This window comes from Cavia porcellus, unplaced genomic scaffold, assembly GCF_034190915.1.
Source record: "Cavia porcellus strain 051 isolate PalLab524CR breed Dunkin Hartley unplaced genomic scaffold, mCavPor4.1 scaffold_6, whole genome shotgun sequence".
Classification (NCBI taxonomy): Eukaryota; Metazoa; Chordata; class Mammalia; order Rodentia; family Caviidae; genus Cavia; species Cavia porcellus.
The window spans coordinates 57,340,775-57,360,244 of record NW_026947489.1 but is presented as its reverse complement, the minus strand read 5'-3'; the positions used below and the strand labels follow the sequence as shown (position 1 = coordinate 57,360,244).

The window sequence follows — 19,470 nt, the reverse complement described above, 5'->3', positions numbered from 1 at the left end:
CTGACCACTCACCTCAGGCCCAGCCACCTCTACCTTAGCACCAGGCTGCCACTGGCTGGAGCAGCAGCAAGGCAGGAAGTGTAAGGAAGGTGAGCGTGAGAGCAGGGTGGAGGTGTTAGATCGAGGGACTCCCGCATTCAGGAAAGGGCAGGCTGACCCCTTCCTTGGTGCCCCTGTGTTCTGGACACCAGACAAAGCCCCCTGGGAGTACTTGGGGCCGGGCGGGCAGCCTGAGAGGACACAGGGAACTCAAGATGTCCCCAGGAGACCCACCTAGGGTGGCACATGTGCGTTTACTGAAAATGCAGAAACGGACGTTCTGTCCCCCCCGGAAAGCTCTCCATTCGCTCAGGGCACCGGTGCTTGCATTTGAAGACTTTTTTTTTTTTTTTCCCTTTTTATGATTTGGTTTCTTTGAAACAGGATCCCAGTATGTAGCCCAGGGTGGGCTCAGACTCACAGCGATCCTCCTGACTCAGCTTCCCCCAGCTATGATCAGATGGGCTGACACACCTCCATTCTCTTGCATGTGGCCAGGTCCTTGGGAACTGGGCTCCTCCGCAACCCTCCCGGCTGCTTCTGGGCTACCAGCAAATCCTGTTACACACACAGTCACCTAAAGGGGACTGGACAGCAGCACAGGAGGGCTAAAGTGTCAGAGATCCCGTGAGGCTGACTGGGAATTCACTGCTGCTCTTGACCTCCATGCCGTGGGCTGCAGGGTCACCCGGGTTGGCTTTGAAGGAACACAGGGCACTGAGGCGCCAACAGCCAGGATGCTTTCAGGGCAGGCTGCAATCCAAGGGCAACACCCTGGAGACCCCAGAGGACAGCCTGTGTCATTTGGCTGCTTGGGGGAGCAGCCCCAGGACCTGGGAAACACAGCAACTTCCAAAGGACATGCCCTGTCCCTTCCCTGTCCTGTCCCCATCCCCATGGGAGACGATGTGACGCCAGGAGACAGAGAACAGAATTAGTGCAAATCATTGCTTGAGCTTATTAAGTGTTAGCAGGAAATGTTCAACATTTATTGCTTTTATTTCTGAAATTTAAATATTCATCCGGGTTAATAAACAATTATATTTATACCAGAATAATGATTGGCATGGGCTTTTTAAATTAAATCTTGCCCGGGTGGCCACCTTCTTACCTCAGCCTCCCAAGTACTAGGATGACAGGTGACATCTGACTGACGGGCTTTCTGGGAACCACGAGTTGCTCGTCTGCAGGAAGTGTAAAAGCATGTGCCCTGAGGTCTGTCAGAACTGCTAGTCAGGCAGTAAATGAGCAACTGGGGTAAGTTGCTACCCCTAATGCTGTTTCCACTCATAAATTGAGATACGACATCACACCTATTCTCTCAGGACACAGGGTGAGGGCCAGCCAAGGTGATGCATACAAAGCTCTTAGAACCAAATAAAAATCCCATAAATTTATTATCATGATTATGATACGATCATATGATAGAAAACTACATTCAGAATTATGCAGCAATAAATTCATATTAGCTAAAGAAAAATGGCATAAAAGCCAGACACCGTGGCAAATGCCTGTAATCCAAGCCCTTGGGAGGCCCCACAAACTGGAGAGGGGACGCCCCCTCCTGGTCCTGTTCTGCCACCTCCGGGCCCAGCAAGTGACACGGCTCCAACATCGCTGCACCGCCGCGGCCTCCAGACCCCTGCATCCTCAGTGGCTTCTCTGCCATCCCCAGAGGCTCTGCCTGCCTGAGCCATCGCCACACCCTACTGGCCCATGTGCCCTGGGCCTGGGGACTCAGTGACATGCCGGCAACCCATTCTGTTGCAGGGCCTGATCAGTGAGGACGCAGAGCAAGACAACATGCAGAAAAAAGCCTCCAGAATGGTCCTTGGGTGCGAAAAGCCTTCAGTGCATTACCCCGGAAAACACTCTGCCATTAACCAGCAAATGCTTCTTTACATTGATCTGCCTGAAAAGACTGGAGCTAAAACTCAATACGAGCCCAGCACGCTGATTTAATGACTGGAGTCTAATATTAGCTGGCCAGTTACTACTCAATTTCTGTATCTCAAGCTGAGAGTGGTGATGCATGCCTACAAATCCCAGCACTCTGAACTTAGGAGTATCCCTAAGTTCAAGGCCAGCCTGGGCTACATAGTGAGTTCAAGGCCAACCTGAACTACAGAGATATGCATGCCACAGCAGCTGTTTTTTTTGTTTTTGTTTTTTTTTTTTTTTGGTCTCTTTGAGACAGGGTCTCTATGCAGTTCAGGCTGGCCTTGGGCTCACTTTGTAACCCAGGCTGGTCTTGAACTCGCACAGATCCTCCTGCCTCAGCCTCCCGAGTGCTGGGATTACAGGCGCAAGCCACTTTAGCCGCCCGGCTTAGCTGGCTAACTTTATGCTTGCATTAATCTTGAATTTATAACCCTCGTGGCAGGCTTATGTTTCCTCTTCAGGCCCGTTAGCTCCTTCGGTGAGTTTTGTTGCCTTAGCATGTCTTCACCTTCACCTTGTCCAACCTGTTTTGTGAGTTTCCTGTGACGCAGGCCTTGGCCACAGAATTCACTAGAATTAAAAAGGCACTTGATGGGTCTTTCAAGTTAGTTTTGTTTGCTCTGCATTTGTTTCTTTGTTTTCAGGGTGGGGGGTACCAGGGATTGAATTTACAACTACATAAGGTTTGCCAGGCAGGCACTGTGCCACTTAGCTATTTCTCTGGCCCCTGCATTCATTTCAGAAGGTTTATATAGCTAACCTTGCCTCTATCACCATCAAAGGCAAGTTGAAACCTTTAACAAAACCACATTAAAAGAACAAGCAACAAGACCTGGCACAACTGCTATGAAAGAATTCGGAAAAAGCAAGCATCTGAGAACAAGGTAAGATCAAAATTAAGTAGAAACTTTGTAACCATGATCCTCTCATATGCTGCAGTCGCAAAAGGACACTTCTTTTTTTTTTTTTTTTTTTTGTATTTTTTTTTCAGTACTGGGGATTGAACCCAGAGCCCTCACATTGCTATATACTAAGCTACTTTAAAAATTTTGTTTTGTTTTGTTTTGTTTTTTTGGTACCAGGGATCAACTCACAACCTCACGCTTGTCAGGCAGGTGCTTAGGCCACTGAGCTAAATCCCCAGCCCCTACTTTTTAAATTTTTATTTATTTATTTATTTTATTTCTGGCTTTTTGAGACAAGGTCTCTATGTAATCCAGGCTGGCCTTGAACTCTCGGTGATCCTCCTGCCTCAGCCTTCTGAATGCTAGGATTATAAGCATCTGTCTCCTTACCTGGTTGCTATCAGGACTTCAACAGTTATTCCTTTTTTTCTTGGTTTCCTGTACTGTGTATTGAACCCAGGGCTTTCTACATGCTGGGAAAATACATCGCCAGCCCTTTTTTATTTTGACATGAGGCCTTGCTAAATGTCCAGGCTTGCTTTGAACTTGTGATCCTCCTCTCTCAGTCTTCCCACTTGCTGGGATTACATGTATTCATCCTCGTGCCTGCCTTGCTCTCCTTTGTATAGCCTTAAAAGTGACAGAATCTGACCAAAATTCACTCAATAATGGTAAAATGTAAACCACTTGGCACATGGATTATTTGGAACCCAATTATTTGTTCCCCCAAATTTCCTTTCCAAAATATCCCATTATTTGAATATGCTACCTTTAAAAAAATGTTTGACTCCACATTTGACACCAGGCACTTTCTGTTTTTGTCATCTACCTTATTTATACCAAACCTACAAAAAGCCACCAGCGTGTGCAGGTTTCTGTCCCTTGTCTGCATCAGAATCCCAGTTTGTTTGTCCTGGGCCTCAGCAACCCAGCAAGAGCTGAGCCAGGATCCTAGTGACCTCAGCCTTCTCAGTCACCGCTTCCCGGCCCCCGCAGACAGCATAAGACAAATCAGAATCAGACGCACGGCTGCCCCTTGTGCAGGGACCCTCTCTCCAGACATCTTTCTTACCAGCGCCCCCACCCCACTCGGCCAGCCTGGTTCCCTTTCCCGTAGCTCCTCCCACAATCTCTAGCCTGTCCCCCAGCGACCCTGGCCAGGCATACTTCCAACTCCAATCTCTCCTTGCTGACAAGTCCCAAATGCTGGGATTTCTCCAGCCAGATCTCTTCTAAATTCCTGACTCATACACCCCACAGTCTACTTGGCATCTCCGCTTGGATTTCAAACAGGAATCTCAAACATGTCCTGACCAAAAATAAACTGCTGATAGCTCCCCCATCGCTCCCCCACCCACCCCCATAAAATCCTTGTTGCTGCTGCCACTGACTATTCTGCATTTAGTTTATTTCAAGACTTGGTGTTCAGTGATTGCGTATTTGGGGGAGGGTCTCGCTGTGTAGCCCTGGGTGGCCTTGAACTGGCAGCAATCCTACCTCAGTCTCCCGAGTACTAGGATTATAGGTATGTGCCACCATGCTTGGCAATGGCTGAATAATTTGTCCTGTCTTTAGTTTTGTGGGGGAATGTTGCTATTGTTGTCATTGTTGGTTTGAGACAAGGTCTCTATGTAATTCAGACTGGCCTTGAATTCACTGTGTAACCTAAACTCCAAAGTTGCAGAGATCTTTCTGTCTCAGCCTTCTGAGTATTGGAATTGCAGGAATGTACTACTACCTCTGGCTTTAAACTTTTATTTTTACATTGGCTAAGTCATTAAATACCTCAGGCTGGCCTCCAGTTTTACTTGTCCTGCCTCAGTCTTACAAAGTGCTGAGATTAAAGGCATTTGCCACTGTGCCTGCCTCTTACCAAATTTTTGTTCACAATCTGAGGACAGCTGTTGTACCCATTTCCTGTTGCTGTTTAAGAAACACTACAAACCAGTGGCTCAACACAAGAAGTTTATCATCTCTTAGTTATAGTGTCTGAAAGTCTGAACTCAAGGCATCCTCAGAGACCTGCTCCCTATGGAGGCTCAAAACGGACATACTTCTTGCTTCTTCCTGTTTCCAGTGGCCCCAGGAGCTGCCTCACTGGTAGGTAGTTTTGCTCCAATCTGTCACACAACCATCTCTTTCTGTGAGGTCCCCAGTCATACTGGCCCTGACACTTGTGACCTCATCTTAACTAATCTGCAGCAGCCAGAGGTCCAGGTAAGGTTTCATCCTGATCCACAGAGGTTGAGGACAATTTATGACCACAATGCAGCCTCAACCCTGGCCTCTTATGTCCTTGCTAAGCTACCACTGCAACCCTCTCTGACTTTGAACCCCTTTTTGCCGGATATAACAAACCTGCCTGCTTTGGCTTATCCACGACAGAAATAAGTCTAATTCCTCTGCAGTCTACCCTCATTAAATATTTTTAAACACCTAGCATGGTGGTACACCATGCATTTGGAGGCTGAGGAGGAAAAATCACCTCAAATCCAAGGCCATGCTGAATGTGAGCCTGAATTACACAGCGCGACCCTGTCTCAAGAAAAAACAAAATATTTTGTTTTAAAACAAAACAACAAAATTTTCCTATTTCCTTTAATGAGGGCAAGTCTTTTTCCCATGCAAAATAATTTCACAAATGTCCTTTTGGTAAAACACAGCAGAGTTCTTAAACTTTTAACACAAGAGAGGAAAAAAGGTTTGTATGTTATCTCTGGGAATTAGAAAAACTATGTTGCAAATGCAAATCCAAGGTCTTTGAACTTGGAAATGCTCATAGAGAGCTAATAAAAATTCCATGATATCACACAGATTAAATTTTAAGTAAGGCACAGGGGTAGCAGGAGGTCCTCTCCCAAGGGTCACTGGTAATTAACTGAACCAATTATGTCTCCCTAGGAATTCAGATGAAAGACCTGGAGCTCTTAGCTCAAAGGGAAAAGGGAAGAATTAGAACATTGGGTGTGGTATCACCCACCTGTAATTCTAGCACTCTGGAGGCTGAGGCAGGAGGACTGCCATGAGTTCAAGGCCAGCCTGAAATACACGATGAGGCTTTATTTCAAAAAACAGAGACAAAAAGTGGAAGGACACATTGGAAGAAGGCAGCAAGTACATGCCACAGAACAGAGCAACCCGATTTAGCAGAACCCTTGGGGATGTTGCCTGTCCAGTTGCTTAATCGGTGAAGGACTCATATTAACCAGCAGAGATACTTTAGATACAAAAGCAAGTTGCTGCCCCTCTTGTTTTTTGTTTTTCTCTGAGACATGGCTCATTATGTGTAGTTCAGGCTAGATTTGAACTCACTGTATAGCCCAGGGTGGCCTCAAACTCAGGGTGATCCTGCTTTTCACCCTCCTGAGTGCTGGGTTAACAGGGATGCACCACCAGGCTTGGCTGTTTCTTCTGTTCTACTTTTTGGAAAGTAGCACCCCCTAAACCGATTTTATAATCCACCAGGGAAGTGAGTACTACGAATTCAGTAACTACTGTGGAAGAGGATATCCAAACCCACAAAAGAAGCATAACATTTTCTTTTTTGAGCCGGTCTCGTTATGTGTTTCAGGCTGGCCTCGAACTCGCAGCGATTGCCCTGCCTCAGCCTCCCAAGTGCTGGAATAACAGGAGTGAGCCACGATGCCCCACCCAAATTCTTGACATTTTAAATGAAAACTGATTCCATTCTTCCCACGGCCCTTCAGCAATGGATGACGCTTAGTCACCACCTACATCAAACCCAGACTGACTAATGCTAAAACAGCAGGACCATAATTAAAAAACACAAAAGGCCAGAAGGCGTTTCCACCCAACCCACAGCAAGCACACAACAGCCACGCGCCTGGCGCCTTTTAAGGGCTCGGAGGGCGCGAATCCGCCAACCGCTCGGCGTCCCGCCAATCATCCCGCCGCTTGCCCCGCCCCTCACCCCCCTCCGACCAATCACAGGGCAGCTATCTCCGCCTCTGCCGCCCGCCCCCACCTCAGGCAGCCAGAGGCCCTCCAACCTCGCTGGCGCCCAGCGGCTCTAATGCAGCCGGGATATATTTTTAGCTCCCCTAGCGGGCCGCCGACTCCTGGCTCCTCCTCTTCGTTGCTCCCAATAGGAGACGGAGTTTCCGTTTTGTCACCGCGCGGGCAGGTGAGAACTATCCAATCAGCGCTCGGGAAGGATATGCGTCATTAGAAAGCGGCGGAAGGAGGTGGGAGGGTCATGACGCAGCGGGTTTCTGTCGTGACTTTTCCGGGGGCAACTTCGCAGCCCCTCTTTTATCCTTTAAAGTAAAACGTGTCCTCGACGCACTCTCGTCCCTGCCGCACGCGTTTCTTGGGGTCGGCCGCGGCAGCGGGAGGGGCGGGGCTGACGGAAACCTGGGGCAGCTGCGCGGGGTCACGTGGGCGTGTTGTGGGGGGAGGGGCACGGCCGCGCGGTCGGTTCCGGGCGGTTGGGCGCGCGAGCCAGCGAGGGAGCGAGGGTAGCCGCGCCCGCTGCCGCCTCCCCTGTTCTGTATGCGGCTGTGCCCCGGCGCGGCCGCCGCCGATCGCAGCAGCAGCAGCCGCCGTCGCCGCGGTTGATGTGGTTGGGCCGGGGCTGAGGAGGTCGCCAAGATGCCGCAGTCCAAGTCCCGGAAGATCGCGATCCTTGGCTACCGGTCTGTGGGTGAGTAGGGCGGCACGGCGCGGCCTCCGGGCGCCGCTGGGGTCGGGGCCTCGCCTGGGCGACTGGACGCGGCGGGCCTGTGAAGTTGGGAGCCGGGGCGGCCATGTGGCGGGCGGGCGAGCGAGTTTCGTAACCACCATCTTGCGCGGAGGCGGCGGCCCCGGGCGGGCGCGGCGGGCGGCGGTCTGAGCGCGGCGGCGGGCGGCCGGGGCTGCACCTGTCCCCGCGTGGTCGGCGCCCGCGACCCATCTCTCTCTGCGTGTTGTAAAGTCCGCGGGAACCCAGCAAAGCCCCGGCGGCATCCGGTGCGCGTTCGTTGTGGGCGAAGTCCAGCCCTTTTAGACCACGGGGGGCTGCAAAAAGCACCGGGCAAAGAGGGCAAGTTTCCTGCCTGTGAAGCCTAGGACAGCCCCAGCCCCAGCCCCCCTAGACTTTTGAAACCGCCTCGAGTACTGCCCGGCGGCCAAAATAGGAAGGGAGAGGAAAAGACATTTCTGATTGCCCGGTGCCCTATTTCTCCGGGAGGAAATAAGGTCAGGTACTTGGAACGAGGCTGTTCAAGTAATTCAGAAGTCTTTTCTTTTTTTTCCTCCCAAATAGTTAACCTACACTTGAAACTGTAACTAGCAGTCGACTTTTTGCAGATTAGAGATGAGTGTGGGGGCGACAAGGTGTCAGAAAAGGAGTTTTCTGTGCAGTCCGGGAGGAAACAGACTTGAACTTAACGCTGCACCTGTGTGAGGCTTTAGTATCTTTTATCAGCAGAAGCCGGGAGAAGTCACGTTCGTGGTTTTGTACTGTTTTCGAGAAGTATTTAAAGCATGGGTGCGCTCTACCAGGGGATGGGCGGGAGTTGGCCCCGGGGATTGCGGAGCGAGGGCGACAGTAGCTGCTGAAGAAGGCTTGAAGCTGCCGCCGCCCGTTGGACGGACTCCTCAGCACGCGCTCAGCTCTGCTTTTCCACGGCCCGTGCCAGGGTCTGTGCTCCTTGACCGGCCCGCGCGTGCTTACTCATCCTTTTCCGTGGCTCCCCCGGGTGCTGCGGAATGTCGGGGCATCAGTGGAGGGCGAGGCTTGGAGGGACGTGACTCCTGTGTAGTGTGATACGAAGTTAGAGCGGAAGGGGGAGATTGTAGATGACAGCCTTAACAGCTGGGTCCTTGAAGTAACTGTGCCTCGAATGGAGCCTTTTAATGTTCCTACCAGTCCACTTCCCAAATTCAGCCTTTATTGGGGGTCACCGTGCTGTTGCTTCTCTGTTCTCCTATTTCCACCTCTCCATTTGGGCGAGGACCAAGCCTTGCTCTAGGCTGGCTAAAGGCCCTAAACTAGATCCAGGTAAAGGTGACAAGTACTTGGGCCACCAGATTTCAACCAAGACAATGTCTAGGAGTTCCTTTCTGTACCCCTTGTAAAATTTAAAATAAATTTAGTGAGAAAGTGTTGTGAACTGTGTTTGGTAAAGAAGTTCCTTTTGTCTAGTGAAATCCATTGTCTTCCTTAGAGTCACCATCCTCTTTTGAAGGTGTGACCCAGCCAGCCTCTCACCTTTTCTTCATTTTTATTTTAAACTGTTTGTTAAATGCTGTGCTAATTTAGCCTGCAGAGAGAGAACACAGTAACTTTTAAAACCTATTTTCTGTGCCCTCCGAGTGGCACAATTCTACATTCTCCTTTTTCCATACTCATTTCAGGCATAGTGGTGATTAAGGTAAGAGACATGTGAGAAAGGTTACATTACTCCCTGAGAAATTTGATTTTACTGTTTGTTTTGAGGGTCTTGCTATGTAGTTCAAGCTGTCCTTGAACTCAGTTTTTAGCCCAGCCTAGCCTTGAATTTGCAGTGATTTTCCTGCTTCAGCCTCCCAAATGCTGAAATTGCAGGTCTGTGTCACACCACCTGGCTCCAGGAGAAATTTGAGTGTGTGTATTCCTAGATTATGATATTTTGTGATGCTAAGCCCCTGGGTCATATTGACTGGCAAATCATTGTAGAAACAGGCTCATCTGAAATTGTCCTAAGTGTTGTTGAGTAAGTATTGTATACCAGTTTGACTACAATATTTGTCATTGTAACTCTTGTGTCACAAACTTAAAAGTTTGCCTTTCATTAAGTCTACAAAATGCCATGGCTGTTTTCTTCTAAATTGTGTGGGGTTTTGGGGAAACATTGAAACTATTAATGGGGAAAATATAAATCTGGTATACAACTTTTCCTCCTGAAGTACTTTCTGTGTCCTTTGAAGTGTTAAGCTTTTAAGGACACGTCACCTTAGGGAAGTGCTTTGTGTTCATTGTTTTTGTGGTGGCCAGATTACTGCTTCCTTGATTTTCTTTTGTTCCTCATCGAGCCCAGTAGTCTTACTGTAAGAGATTACTAAGTATAATGGAGTTAAGTAGTATTGGTAAACTGCCTTCAATCTGGTGGGTCCCTCCTGGGAGTCTTAGAGGACTTGGGTAATCTAGTTTACCACCAGACCATAATCAGAAGCTTATTTATTACATATAAGCTTCTTACCTATGGGTAACAAGGGGAACGTGAGCCGCAATCAGAGAAAGTGAAGCAGCTGTGTGTGGCTTGGAACAGGCAACTCAGTGAACATACTTGGGTGATTGATTACCCTGCCAGGATGCAGAGGTAGTGCTGGGATACCTGATAGGGAAAGATGTCATCAGCTATTTGGTCATTCCCAGTAGAATACCACCAAATTGTGTTCTGTTTAAATTATCCTGTCCTTTTCTGACATGTTACGTTGGGAAATTGAAAGGTGAAAATATACTTGCCATGTATAAAATCTGTCCCTGTGTGGGATTGTGTTTATAGGTGCTTAAGAGTGTTGTGGTCATTGTGTAAGGAGGGTGGGTGTTGGTGGATGCTGTAGTGGCTACTCTGTATTGAAGCTGAAAATTATTCTTTTTTTTAGTCTCATTGTTTACCAGAGAATGATCAGAGCTCACTGTGGTTATGACATTCTGGTGCGAATTACTTTGATGTCCATGTTGATTTTGCCTGTGCAAACTTAGCTACATGGCCCCAAAAGAAACCTCATACTCATTAGCAGCCATTCCCTGTTCTCTTGTAAGCCCCTTGAAGTCAGTGATCTACTTTGTTTCTGTAGGTTTACTTATTCTAGGCATTTCCTTAAGTTGAGCTGTATTTGTGACCGGCATCTCTCAGTGTAATATTTTCAGGCTGCTTCTGCTTTGTAGCTTGTGCCTGTGCTCTCCTGTTTATGACTGAATAATAGTCCATGTGAGTTTATCATGTCTTGTCGGGTCATCATGTAGATACGTGAGTTGCATCCATTTTTTGCAGAACAACACTGTCATGAGCATTCCCGTACAGATTTTTACATAGATGTGTTTTCATTCCTCTTGGTTGTATCCCCGCCCCCAGTGGAATTGCTTGGTCATACAGTAGCTCTGTTTCCATTTTTTTTTTTTTTTCTGTTTCCATTTTGAGGAACTGTCAAACTGTCTTCCAAAGCAGTTGCCCTGTTTTACATTCCAACCAGCAGAATACAAGGGTTTGATTTTTTTTTTTCCCCACACCCTCACCACAGACTTGTTATAGTCTATCCTTTGGTTTTAGCTGCCCTAGTAGGCATGAAGTACTTTCATGTGTAATTTGCAAGTTTATTTCTTCCATCTGTGGGTTGTCTTTGTCTTTTCCTCTTTGGTGCAGGCCTCCAACCCAGGGCCACTGTAGTTCAGTGGTATGCTGGACTCTTGATTTTCTTGTTGATGCCCTTAGAAATAATTAATTGTGAAGTCTCTTTTACCTCTTTTTTGTTGCTTGTGCTTTGGTGTCACACCCAGCAAACCATTGCCTAATCCAAGGCCTTATATGTTTATTACTGTTTTTTTTTTTTGTTTTGTTTTGTTTTTTTTCAGATGTTTGAACTCTGTTGTTGCTGCTTTCTTTTTTTTTTTTTTTTTTTTTTTTTTTTTTTTTTTTTTTTTTTTTTTTTTTTTTTTTTTTGTCTTTTTCCTTTTTATCGGTACCGGGGATCGAACTCACGACTGTCTGCTTTACAAGGCAGGCGCTTATGCTGCTGAGCTAAATCCCCAGCCCCTGTTGCTGCTTTCTTTTCCTTTGCTGTACTGGGATTGAACCCAGGGCCTTCAAATTGAGCTGGATCCCCAGCCCTTTGTATTTCCTCAGATTCTGAGACAGGGTCTCACTAAGCCTGAGTTGCTCTGACTCAGCTGAGACTTGCAGTCCTGCCTCAGCCTCCCAGAGTGCTGTGATTACGCACACGACCACTTGCTGGCCTACTCCTCACTCACGTTTAGCTCTGTACTCTGTTAAAAGTTAGTGTTTACCTAGTGTCACGGAAGGGCATGTTTTTATTCTTCTGCACAGTGTCCTTACCCACTGTGTTGCAAGACTGTCTTAATTGAATTCTTCAATGGGAAGTCAGATACGGACTTAAGGACTTCTTTTTCGATTCCCATTCCATTAATCTGCATGATTCTCTTTGCCTCACAGTCTTGATGTCAGTACTGTCAATTTCAGTTAGTGGCATGGGAGTCTTCTGTTCTTTTTCAAGATCATTCCAGCTATTCTGAGCCCTTTGCATTTCCATATACATTTCAGGGTAGCTTATTGGTTGTTGCCAAACAAGCAACTGAGATTTTGCCATGGGGTGTTTATGGTTTTTGAAGTATTAATAACCGACTTTTAAACTAGACCATTTTCCTATCTGCTTTTGAATTCATTGTTACAGTATGTTATGTTAATGAAGCATAAGATTAAAATCCAGCCCCCCAGAGATGTGTAATGGAAGACAGGTGAGTGCTTTAATGAGTTTTTCAGAAAATTGTATTCTTGATTTTTGCCAGAATCATAAGTGGTAACTTCTTGGAGCTGATCGAAGTACCTGCAGTCTGAGATAGTGGATGGGTTTGTCCTGTTCTTCCCTAAACTGTGTAGCTCCTGCTTTGCATTTGGCTGGAATGGATTTTCTGCTGGTCTCATTCTGTGATATCATAGCTTGGATTTTAGTTGTGTTCCGCAAATATTCCAGATACTGATACTGTCACCATCCATCTTAGACAGATCTAGTAGAGTCAGGATGGTTTTTAAAGCTTTTCCAAATTCTGACTTTCCAAATTCCAGCAGCACATATGCTAAAAGTTTTCTAAATTCTATTATTTTTCCTTTGGAGTTCCATTGTAATTTTGGTGGTTTGCTCTTGTTCTTACTTTGATTGAGAGTCATATTTCTTTAATTTCAAAAGAAAAAGATCTCCCGTTTACTCACATGATAGATGAAATGATAGTTTGTTGTTATTCTTGCAAGTAAGAAAAGTGTTCATTGATAGAAGTGCTAGGACCAAGCACTTGGCAAACAATTGCCCTGGTGCCTTTTCTTAGAGACAGTGGTGATGCTTCAGTATTCGTAGAAGTAGAGTGGCATACCAAAAGAGACACACCCACGGTCAGGATTCAGTGCACTTAATTGTTTCTGCTGCTTTCTCAAAGGTGTCGTTAAGTAAAAGTGCCCCCATCGTGAGTGTGTGGTAGTGAAGAATAAAATGATTTATTCCACGTGCATGCCACTGTCTCGGTTTATGCCAATGGTGCCAGGCTGGCAGTTCACCCACAGAGTCTGTACCTCTGTACAAATGTGAACAAAAGTGGGGAAAGCATGTGATGTCTTAGTATTGTTAGGAAAGTAGGTTCTGCCTCATAGAACCTTGTCCAGGGGCCTCCAGACCCAGAACTCTTTCCAGAGTGTGGGACTGTGGCCTGCCAAGGTTTTGCTCCCGCTGGTTGCACAGAGCTGAAGACGGCAGCCAAGTCCCAGCTCCTTGTAAGGGGGAGGTGGGCGGGTGCTGCCTTCCTCTGAGAGGCCCTGTGGCATTGTCACACAAGGATGGTGCAGCAGGCAGACTTGGCAGCCCTGAGAACGGAAGGAAGCTGAGGGTGGCGAGAACATGATGAGATGGGGTGGGAAGTGAAGCTGGAGAGGTAGTCAGGAGCTGCGCCATGCGAGGCTTTGCAGGAACTCTGTGGATGGTTCTTTCTTGGTACTTAGTAATAAAAGCAGGGAATTTAAAAAGGGCTGGAGATTCAGGTATGTGCCTCCCACCCACTTCCTGCCCACTTCCGTCCACTTGGCATCTGGGGTGCACTGCGGTGTGTTGTCACCTTTGGACTTGGAGATAGTGAGGCTTCCAGAGATAAACTTGCCAAGGCTGGCAGTGTACTGGCACTCCTACACCAATAGTGCCACTTTTAAATACAAGCCTCCGGATGAAAGCCAGGAGAGATACCTAAATAAAAAGTGACTTTTTTGCAAAATAAATGATAAGCAGCCTCCTTTACTTGTGATTGTGAAAGTCATGTTAGGATCCAGGATAATAAGTTAGTAACTTTAATCTCATCTATGAGTACATTTTATATAGTTACTTGAGTAAATCAGAATTGAACTTGGACATGATTGTGTAAGCAAAAACATTGTGAAATCTTCGGTGACCATGCTTGAAAGAACCGTAGTTCTTAGTTTGGGCTCATTATGAAGTACTGTAAAAATTAGATCTTAACAGCTGAAAATTATAATACTTACAGAATACCTTAAAGTCACACTGCAACCTGGCAACACACTGTTAGCTGCTTTCACCATGAATTGGATTAGGGTTTTAATATTGGATTTCAAATAACACAGGACATGGTCGCTCACATCAGTGATCCCAGCACTCAGGAGGCTGACATAGGAGGATCACTGTGAGTTCAAGGCCAGTCCAGGCTACATAGTGAGACCCTGTCTCAAAAAGACTAAAAGAAAGAAAAATAGAAAACCCTAGCCTTTGTGTTTTGCCCTGTGGCTTAATTAAAGCAAGATATTTCAGGATGAATTATCTCCTCAATGAATTAACTTCTCAGTGTCCTGATTGCTTGGCAGGTTTCTTGGTTTTTTGTTTTTGGTGTGTTTTGTTTTGTTTTGAGGCAGGTCTTACTATATATACTTCCATATATAAATTCTTTCCCTTTTTTTTTTTTCCTTCTCTTTTTCTTTTTATCGATATGGGGGATTGAACTCATGACCGCCTGCTTGCAAGGCAGGTGCTTATGCCGCTGAGCTAAATCCCCAGCCCCCCATATATAAATTCGGACCCTCAAACTCACAGCAGTTGTTTTGTCTCAGCCTCCCATGTGCTAGGATTACAGACATGCACCACCACATCAGCTCTCCGTTTTTCATTTTTTGTGATAGGGTCTCACTATGCAGTTCAGGTGCACCTTGACCTCACTATGTAGTCCAGGCTGGCCTCGATTGTCCGAGTGCTGGGATTACTGGGATGTACCACCAAGCCTGGTGATTGCTGTGTTTTACATGGTTATTATGTTTTTGCTTGCTTGTTTGGTTTGGTTTGGTTTGGTTTTTTGAGATAGGGTCTCACTATATAGCCCAGGTTGGCCTTCAACTCAGCAATCCTCCTGCCTCTCTGCCTCCCGAGTGCTGGGATTACAGGTTGTGCCAACACCCATGGTCTACATAGTTAGGTGTCTTGACTAATGCAGCTTAGTTGCTTCCCCACCATTTCTCTTTTGTTGTACTTGTTTACAGAGAGATTCCTCAGGGACTTTTGAAACAAATTGGTGTTTTAACAAAAATACATAATTTACTTTTTTCAAGATAAAGAGTTAACTACAGGGTGGCATAGTGTCATGGTTTATGTCAGAGGCCCCCAAGCCTCATGCCTTTGAATTATGCATTTGTGATTGGTTCATTGTTTAGAGCTTGGATTGATGGTGTCAGTGCTATACCTGGGGTGTAGCCAAGATGTGATGCAATGGCAGGAAGAAGATGTGTCTCTCTTGCTGGTTTCTGCCTTGCTGTTTGCAGCCACCATGAACTGGCCCCTCCATGCTACCCTGCCTTGGAGCCAACTGAGTATGGCCTGAAACCTCCAAAACTGGAAGAAATAAACCTTTCCTTTCCCAACTTTGGGCATCATCAGGTATTTTGTCTCAGCGACCACAAGTAAAAAGTAACTAAGATGCATAGTAAATTATTCGAACAAGTGATGTAACTGTTATTGTTTATGTATAATCTATAAAATGAAAATACTTTTCTAAGATTTGTATATCTTACATATAAATGAGTCTGGATGATACAAATACCTTTGAAATTTATCTTTCAAGAGAATGCAGCTTCTCTCTGTGGTGAGTTTCATGATTTGTGTGAATCACTGACTAGAACATAACTAACAAGCTGTCTTGTGAGAAAATGGAAGGGAAATAGAGAAGGTATGGAACAGAGTGGAGGAGAGGGTGTTGTGGAGGTGAGCATAAAGTGCTGTCCTTGCACTTGCAGGGAAGCCAGACAAACCGGAAAGGCTGGGACCTGACAGGCACTAGGAAAGGACAGTCGCTGTGGAGGCAGGGCTCCATGCTCTGAGGGCAGGTGCAGATGGTGGGTTTCCCACCCCTCTGCTGGGAAACTCCCAAGTGTGATGAGGGTTGGTGGGCTGGTTGGTTTGTGTCCTGCCTATGACTGTGTGTACAAAGAGAGGGTGCCTGGCCTTTGATATTCGAGAGCTGCGCAGAGGTGTTAGATTAGGGGACCCCACGTGCTTGCTCCCTAGAGAGGAGGACAACCACAAAGCAAGTGTGTGAATGATTCCACCAGGTTTAAGGTACAGAGTGCACACAGCCATTCATGCTGGGGCACTCATGACCCTCCCAGCCCAGTGAAGGAGCTACAGGAGACAGTTGTAACTGTGGCCGTGGTAATAGCTTCTGGTGTTTTTGAAGTATTTACTGACGTAGAAGCACATAGTAAGTACCACCCATCAAGTGATGCCAAGGCCATCTCCTTGAACACTGGCAGTGGCCACAGAGCTGGCACTCTAACCGGGTGCTACAAAAATTATTTCAATACCATTGGGATTAGTGCTCGTGAGAGAATAATCACAACACAGATTTGCCCATTGCCCTCTCCTAGGGAAAGAAGATGGCAGTGTGTGAATGGCAAGGGACATGCAGGGACTTGCCTCTGTGCCCATGCCAACAACATTTGGAGGCCCTGTTAAAATTTTAAACATTGAGCCATTGAGCTGGGCATGGTGGTGCACACCCATAATCCCAGCATTTGGAAGGCTGAAGCAGGAGGATCATTTCAAGTTTGAGACCAGCCTGAACTGCAGAGTGAAACCCTATCTCCAAAAAGAAAGTTTTAAACTTGTTCTTAGAAATTGTGGCAAGTCAGGGAAGACTTTTAAGGGTCAAATAAGATCTTCAAACCTGCCTTGCTGTTTGCTTGCAGAGGCTGTCATCATGGCCAGCACATTTCCTGTGGTCCTGAAGACAGGTGGCTTTCCATGCAAAGCAGTTCTGATGATCTGCTGCCCCAGGAGTGTGACTTAGAGCCCCTTCTCCTTGCATGGTTGCTTCCCTGTTGCTGGAGCAGGACAGACGAGGAAATGGGTACAGACCCTCATACTGCTCACTCTTTCTTTTTTTTTTTTTTTTTTGATGCTGGGGATTGAACTCCCCTCATGCTTGCCAGACAGGTGCTTATGCACTGAGCTAAACCTGTGGCCCTCTGTTCACTCGTTCAAGGCACCAAGGGCCCCATCTTTACTACAGGCTGTGTTTGTCCTTTCTTCCTTCTTTCCTTCGTTTATTTGAGACAGAATCTCACTGTAGTTCAGGCTAGCCATGAATGCTTAGTGTAACTCAGGCTGGCTTCAAACTTGCAGCAGTCCTCCTGTCTCAGCCTCCAAGTGCTGGGATATCTTCAGTTTTTTGCTCTTTCTGGGAAGGTGAGCCTAGAGCTAAATGTATACAAATTTAGGAAGCTTGCCCCAAGATGTTCAGAATGTGCTATGAATATTGTTAATGTTTTTATGATTTTAATGCTGAATTCTCAAGGTCTTCTGTATGTTTTACACCGTGACTCATCTCAGGGCTAGCCTAGCCACATTTCAGCTGCTCACTGATCTGATCCTGTGTGGCTTCTGGCTGGTACTGGACAACACAGATAACACTGCAGTATATACAGCCAGTGTGGCTTTTTAAGAACTTTTGAAAAGTGATCTTTATGTTTTTAACTATGCATGGTGACTGAGGAATATGCTTTATATTTTATTTTTATATACTGTACTTTGTTGTTGATAGTAGACTTGTGTTCTACTTGAGCATTTATCTTGTTGCGTTTCCCTAGCTCTTTGTCATCCTTTGCCTTCTGCACAGTTTTGCCCCAAATCTAAGAAAATTCATTCTTTGTTACCAGAAATTTGATTTTCTGTAGTTTATCAGGTTTGTTCCATTGTGTCTGGTTTGGTTACACTTCATCATCCTGTGGCAGTGAATAGCCTACTTACAATTTAGCAAAACAGTTCCCTGGCCTTCTTGGGTGACACTTTTCTTTCCATTTACTTCAGTGACTCTAAAAGTGGATAACCCTTTTCACTTATGTAACTCACTCATGTTAAAAGGTACCTGGAGGCAACTTGTTCCTTTTTCCTCGGTGGAGTCTTTCCTGGTAGCATTGTGCCCGGCAGTAGCGGGAGACACAGTGTTTGAGTGGGTGACATTTTATAGGCCAGTTCTACTTACTCTGCTTGGCTTTGGAATAGCAGTTACACATTACTTTTTCCTCTTTCTCTCCTACATCTATTTTTAAAATTGGAGAATTGGTGTGAGAAGGAACAAAGTGATGTCAATGCTGCTTAACTCATAGGAACAAATGAGATAACACAGTGTCTCACTTGAAGATTCTGTTAAACAATTAAAGTTTGCATGCCCTCGTCTGGTGCTATGGAGAGGGGTGTTCATGTTAGAATCACAGTGGCACTTTGCCAAAACACCACAGGCATTTCTTGTGTGCCCTTGTTAAAGAGCAAGGTGCAAAGCCAAGTGTGGTGGTGCACGCCTGTAATCCCAGCACTGGGGAGGCTGATGCAGAAGGATCATTGCAAGTCTGAGACCAGCCTGGGCTACACAGTGAGCTCAAGGCCAGCCTGAACTGCATAGCAAGACCTTGTCTCAAAAAGACAAGGGGGTGGGGAGGAGTAGGGCACAAGTCAGGCATAGCTGCACATGCCTGGGATCCCAGCACTTTAGAGGCTGATGCAGGAGCATTCTGTAGAGTTTGAGGCCAACCTCTCAGCTACCTAGTGAGTTCAAGGTCAGCCTGAACTGCACAGCAAGACTCTCAAAAAATGGACAATAGATAGACAGATAGAGGATGGAGAAGGGAGGGGTGTTGCTTTATAATGCGTTCTTGGTGACCCTGATGTAAGTACACATCATCTCTTCTCTGAAGGCATTGACAGAGCTCAGTTTCTTTTGCTGTGAGTGCATATAATTGTTAAACATGCAGCTGGCATTGTGTGTCCCATGAGGAACATAATAGGGAAACCACTTTTGCATTCCATTGTTCTTCTAGCCCTTTTAACATGATGTATTTAGACTCCAATCTAGGTCAGTGTGTAGTCTTTTCTGCTCATTGTGTATGCAGTCACCTATCATGGATGTTCGTAATCTGTGCGCATAAATATTTGGTATTTCTTTGTGGGTAGATCGTAATTTCTTCCTGATAAATCTCTAGCAGTGGGTCACATGCGTGTGAACTATATGCTTTGTGAGAAACTGTGAAGCTGTTTTCCAAAACATTTATGTCTTTGTGCACTTTCCCCCACGGTGGACGGTGCAGAAGTGGCTGCTCAGTTCATGCTCTCCCAGCGTCAGTTGCTCCAGGTCCTCAAAGGCACTGTGTGGCTGCTTTTTTTTGCTACGTGGAGAAGTCTTTGAAGTGGCTGCTTTTTTAAGACGGGGTCTCGCTATATAGTTCAGAATGGTCTTGGATTCGTACCATCATTTTGAATTCACATCCTAAACCTTTACCCACTATTCCTATTTCTCCCAATTATGATGTTTCTGAAACCAGGGTGTGTGGTAAGTCTT

At 46.2% G+C, this 19,470-nt stretch overlaps 2 protein-coding genes across 10 annotated transcripts in view; both read left to right on the top strand.

Moving 5' to 3' along the window:
• Prkag2 (protein kinase AMP-activated non-catalytic subunit gamma 2) overlaps positions 1 to 2,155 on the top strand; it is a 240,127-nt gene extending 237,972 nt beyond the window's left edge. The window contains exon 14 of one of the 9 annotated variants that reach the window (XM_063250773.1): positions 1,810 to 2,155. In XM_063250773.1, the coding sequence (XP_063106843.1) occupies positions 1,810 to 2,001 (192 nt within the window). In that variant the 3' untranslated portion in view covers positions 2,002 to 2,155. The remainder of the gene's footprint in view (positions 1 to 1,809) is intronic. The other 8 variants (XM_063250770.1, XM_063250774.1, XM_063250771.1 and 5 more) reach the window with 8 other exon arrangements.
• A 4,954-nt stretch (positions 2,156 to 7,109) lies between these two features.
• Positions 7,110 to 19,470, top strand: part of Rheb (Ras homolog, mTORC1 binding) — a 36,417-nt gene continuing 24,056 nt past the window's right edge. Inside the window, exon 1 of the mRNA XM_003469757.4 lies at positions 7,110 to 7,548. Coding sequence (XP_003469805.1) covers positions 7,497 to 7,548 — 52 coding nt within the window. The 5' untranslated portion in view covers positions 7,110 to 7,496. The remainder of the gene's footprint in view (positions 7,549 to 19,470) is intronic.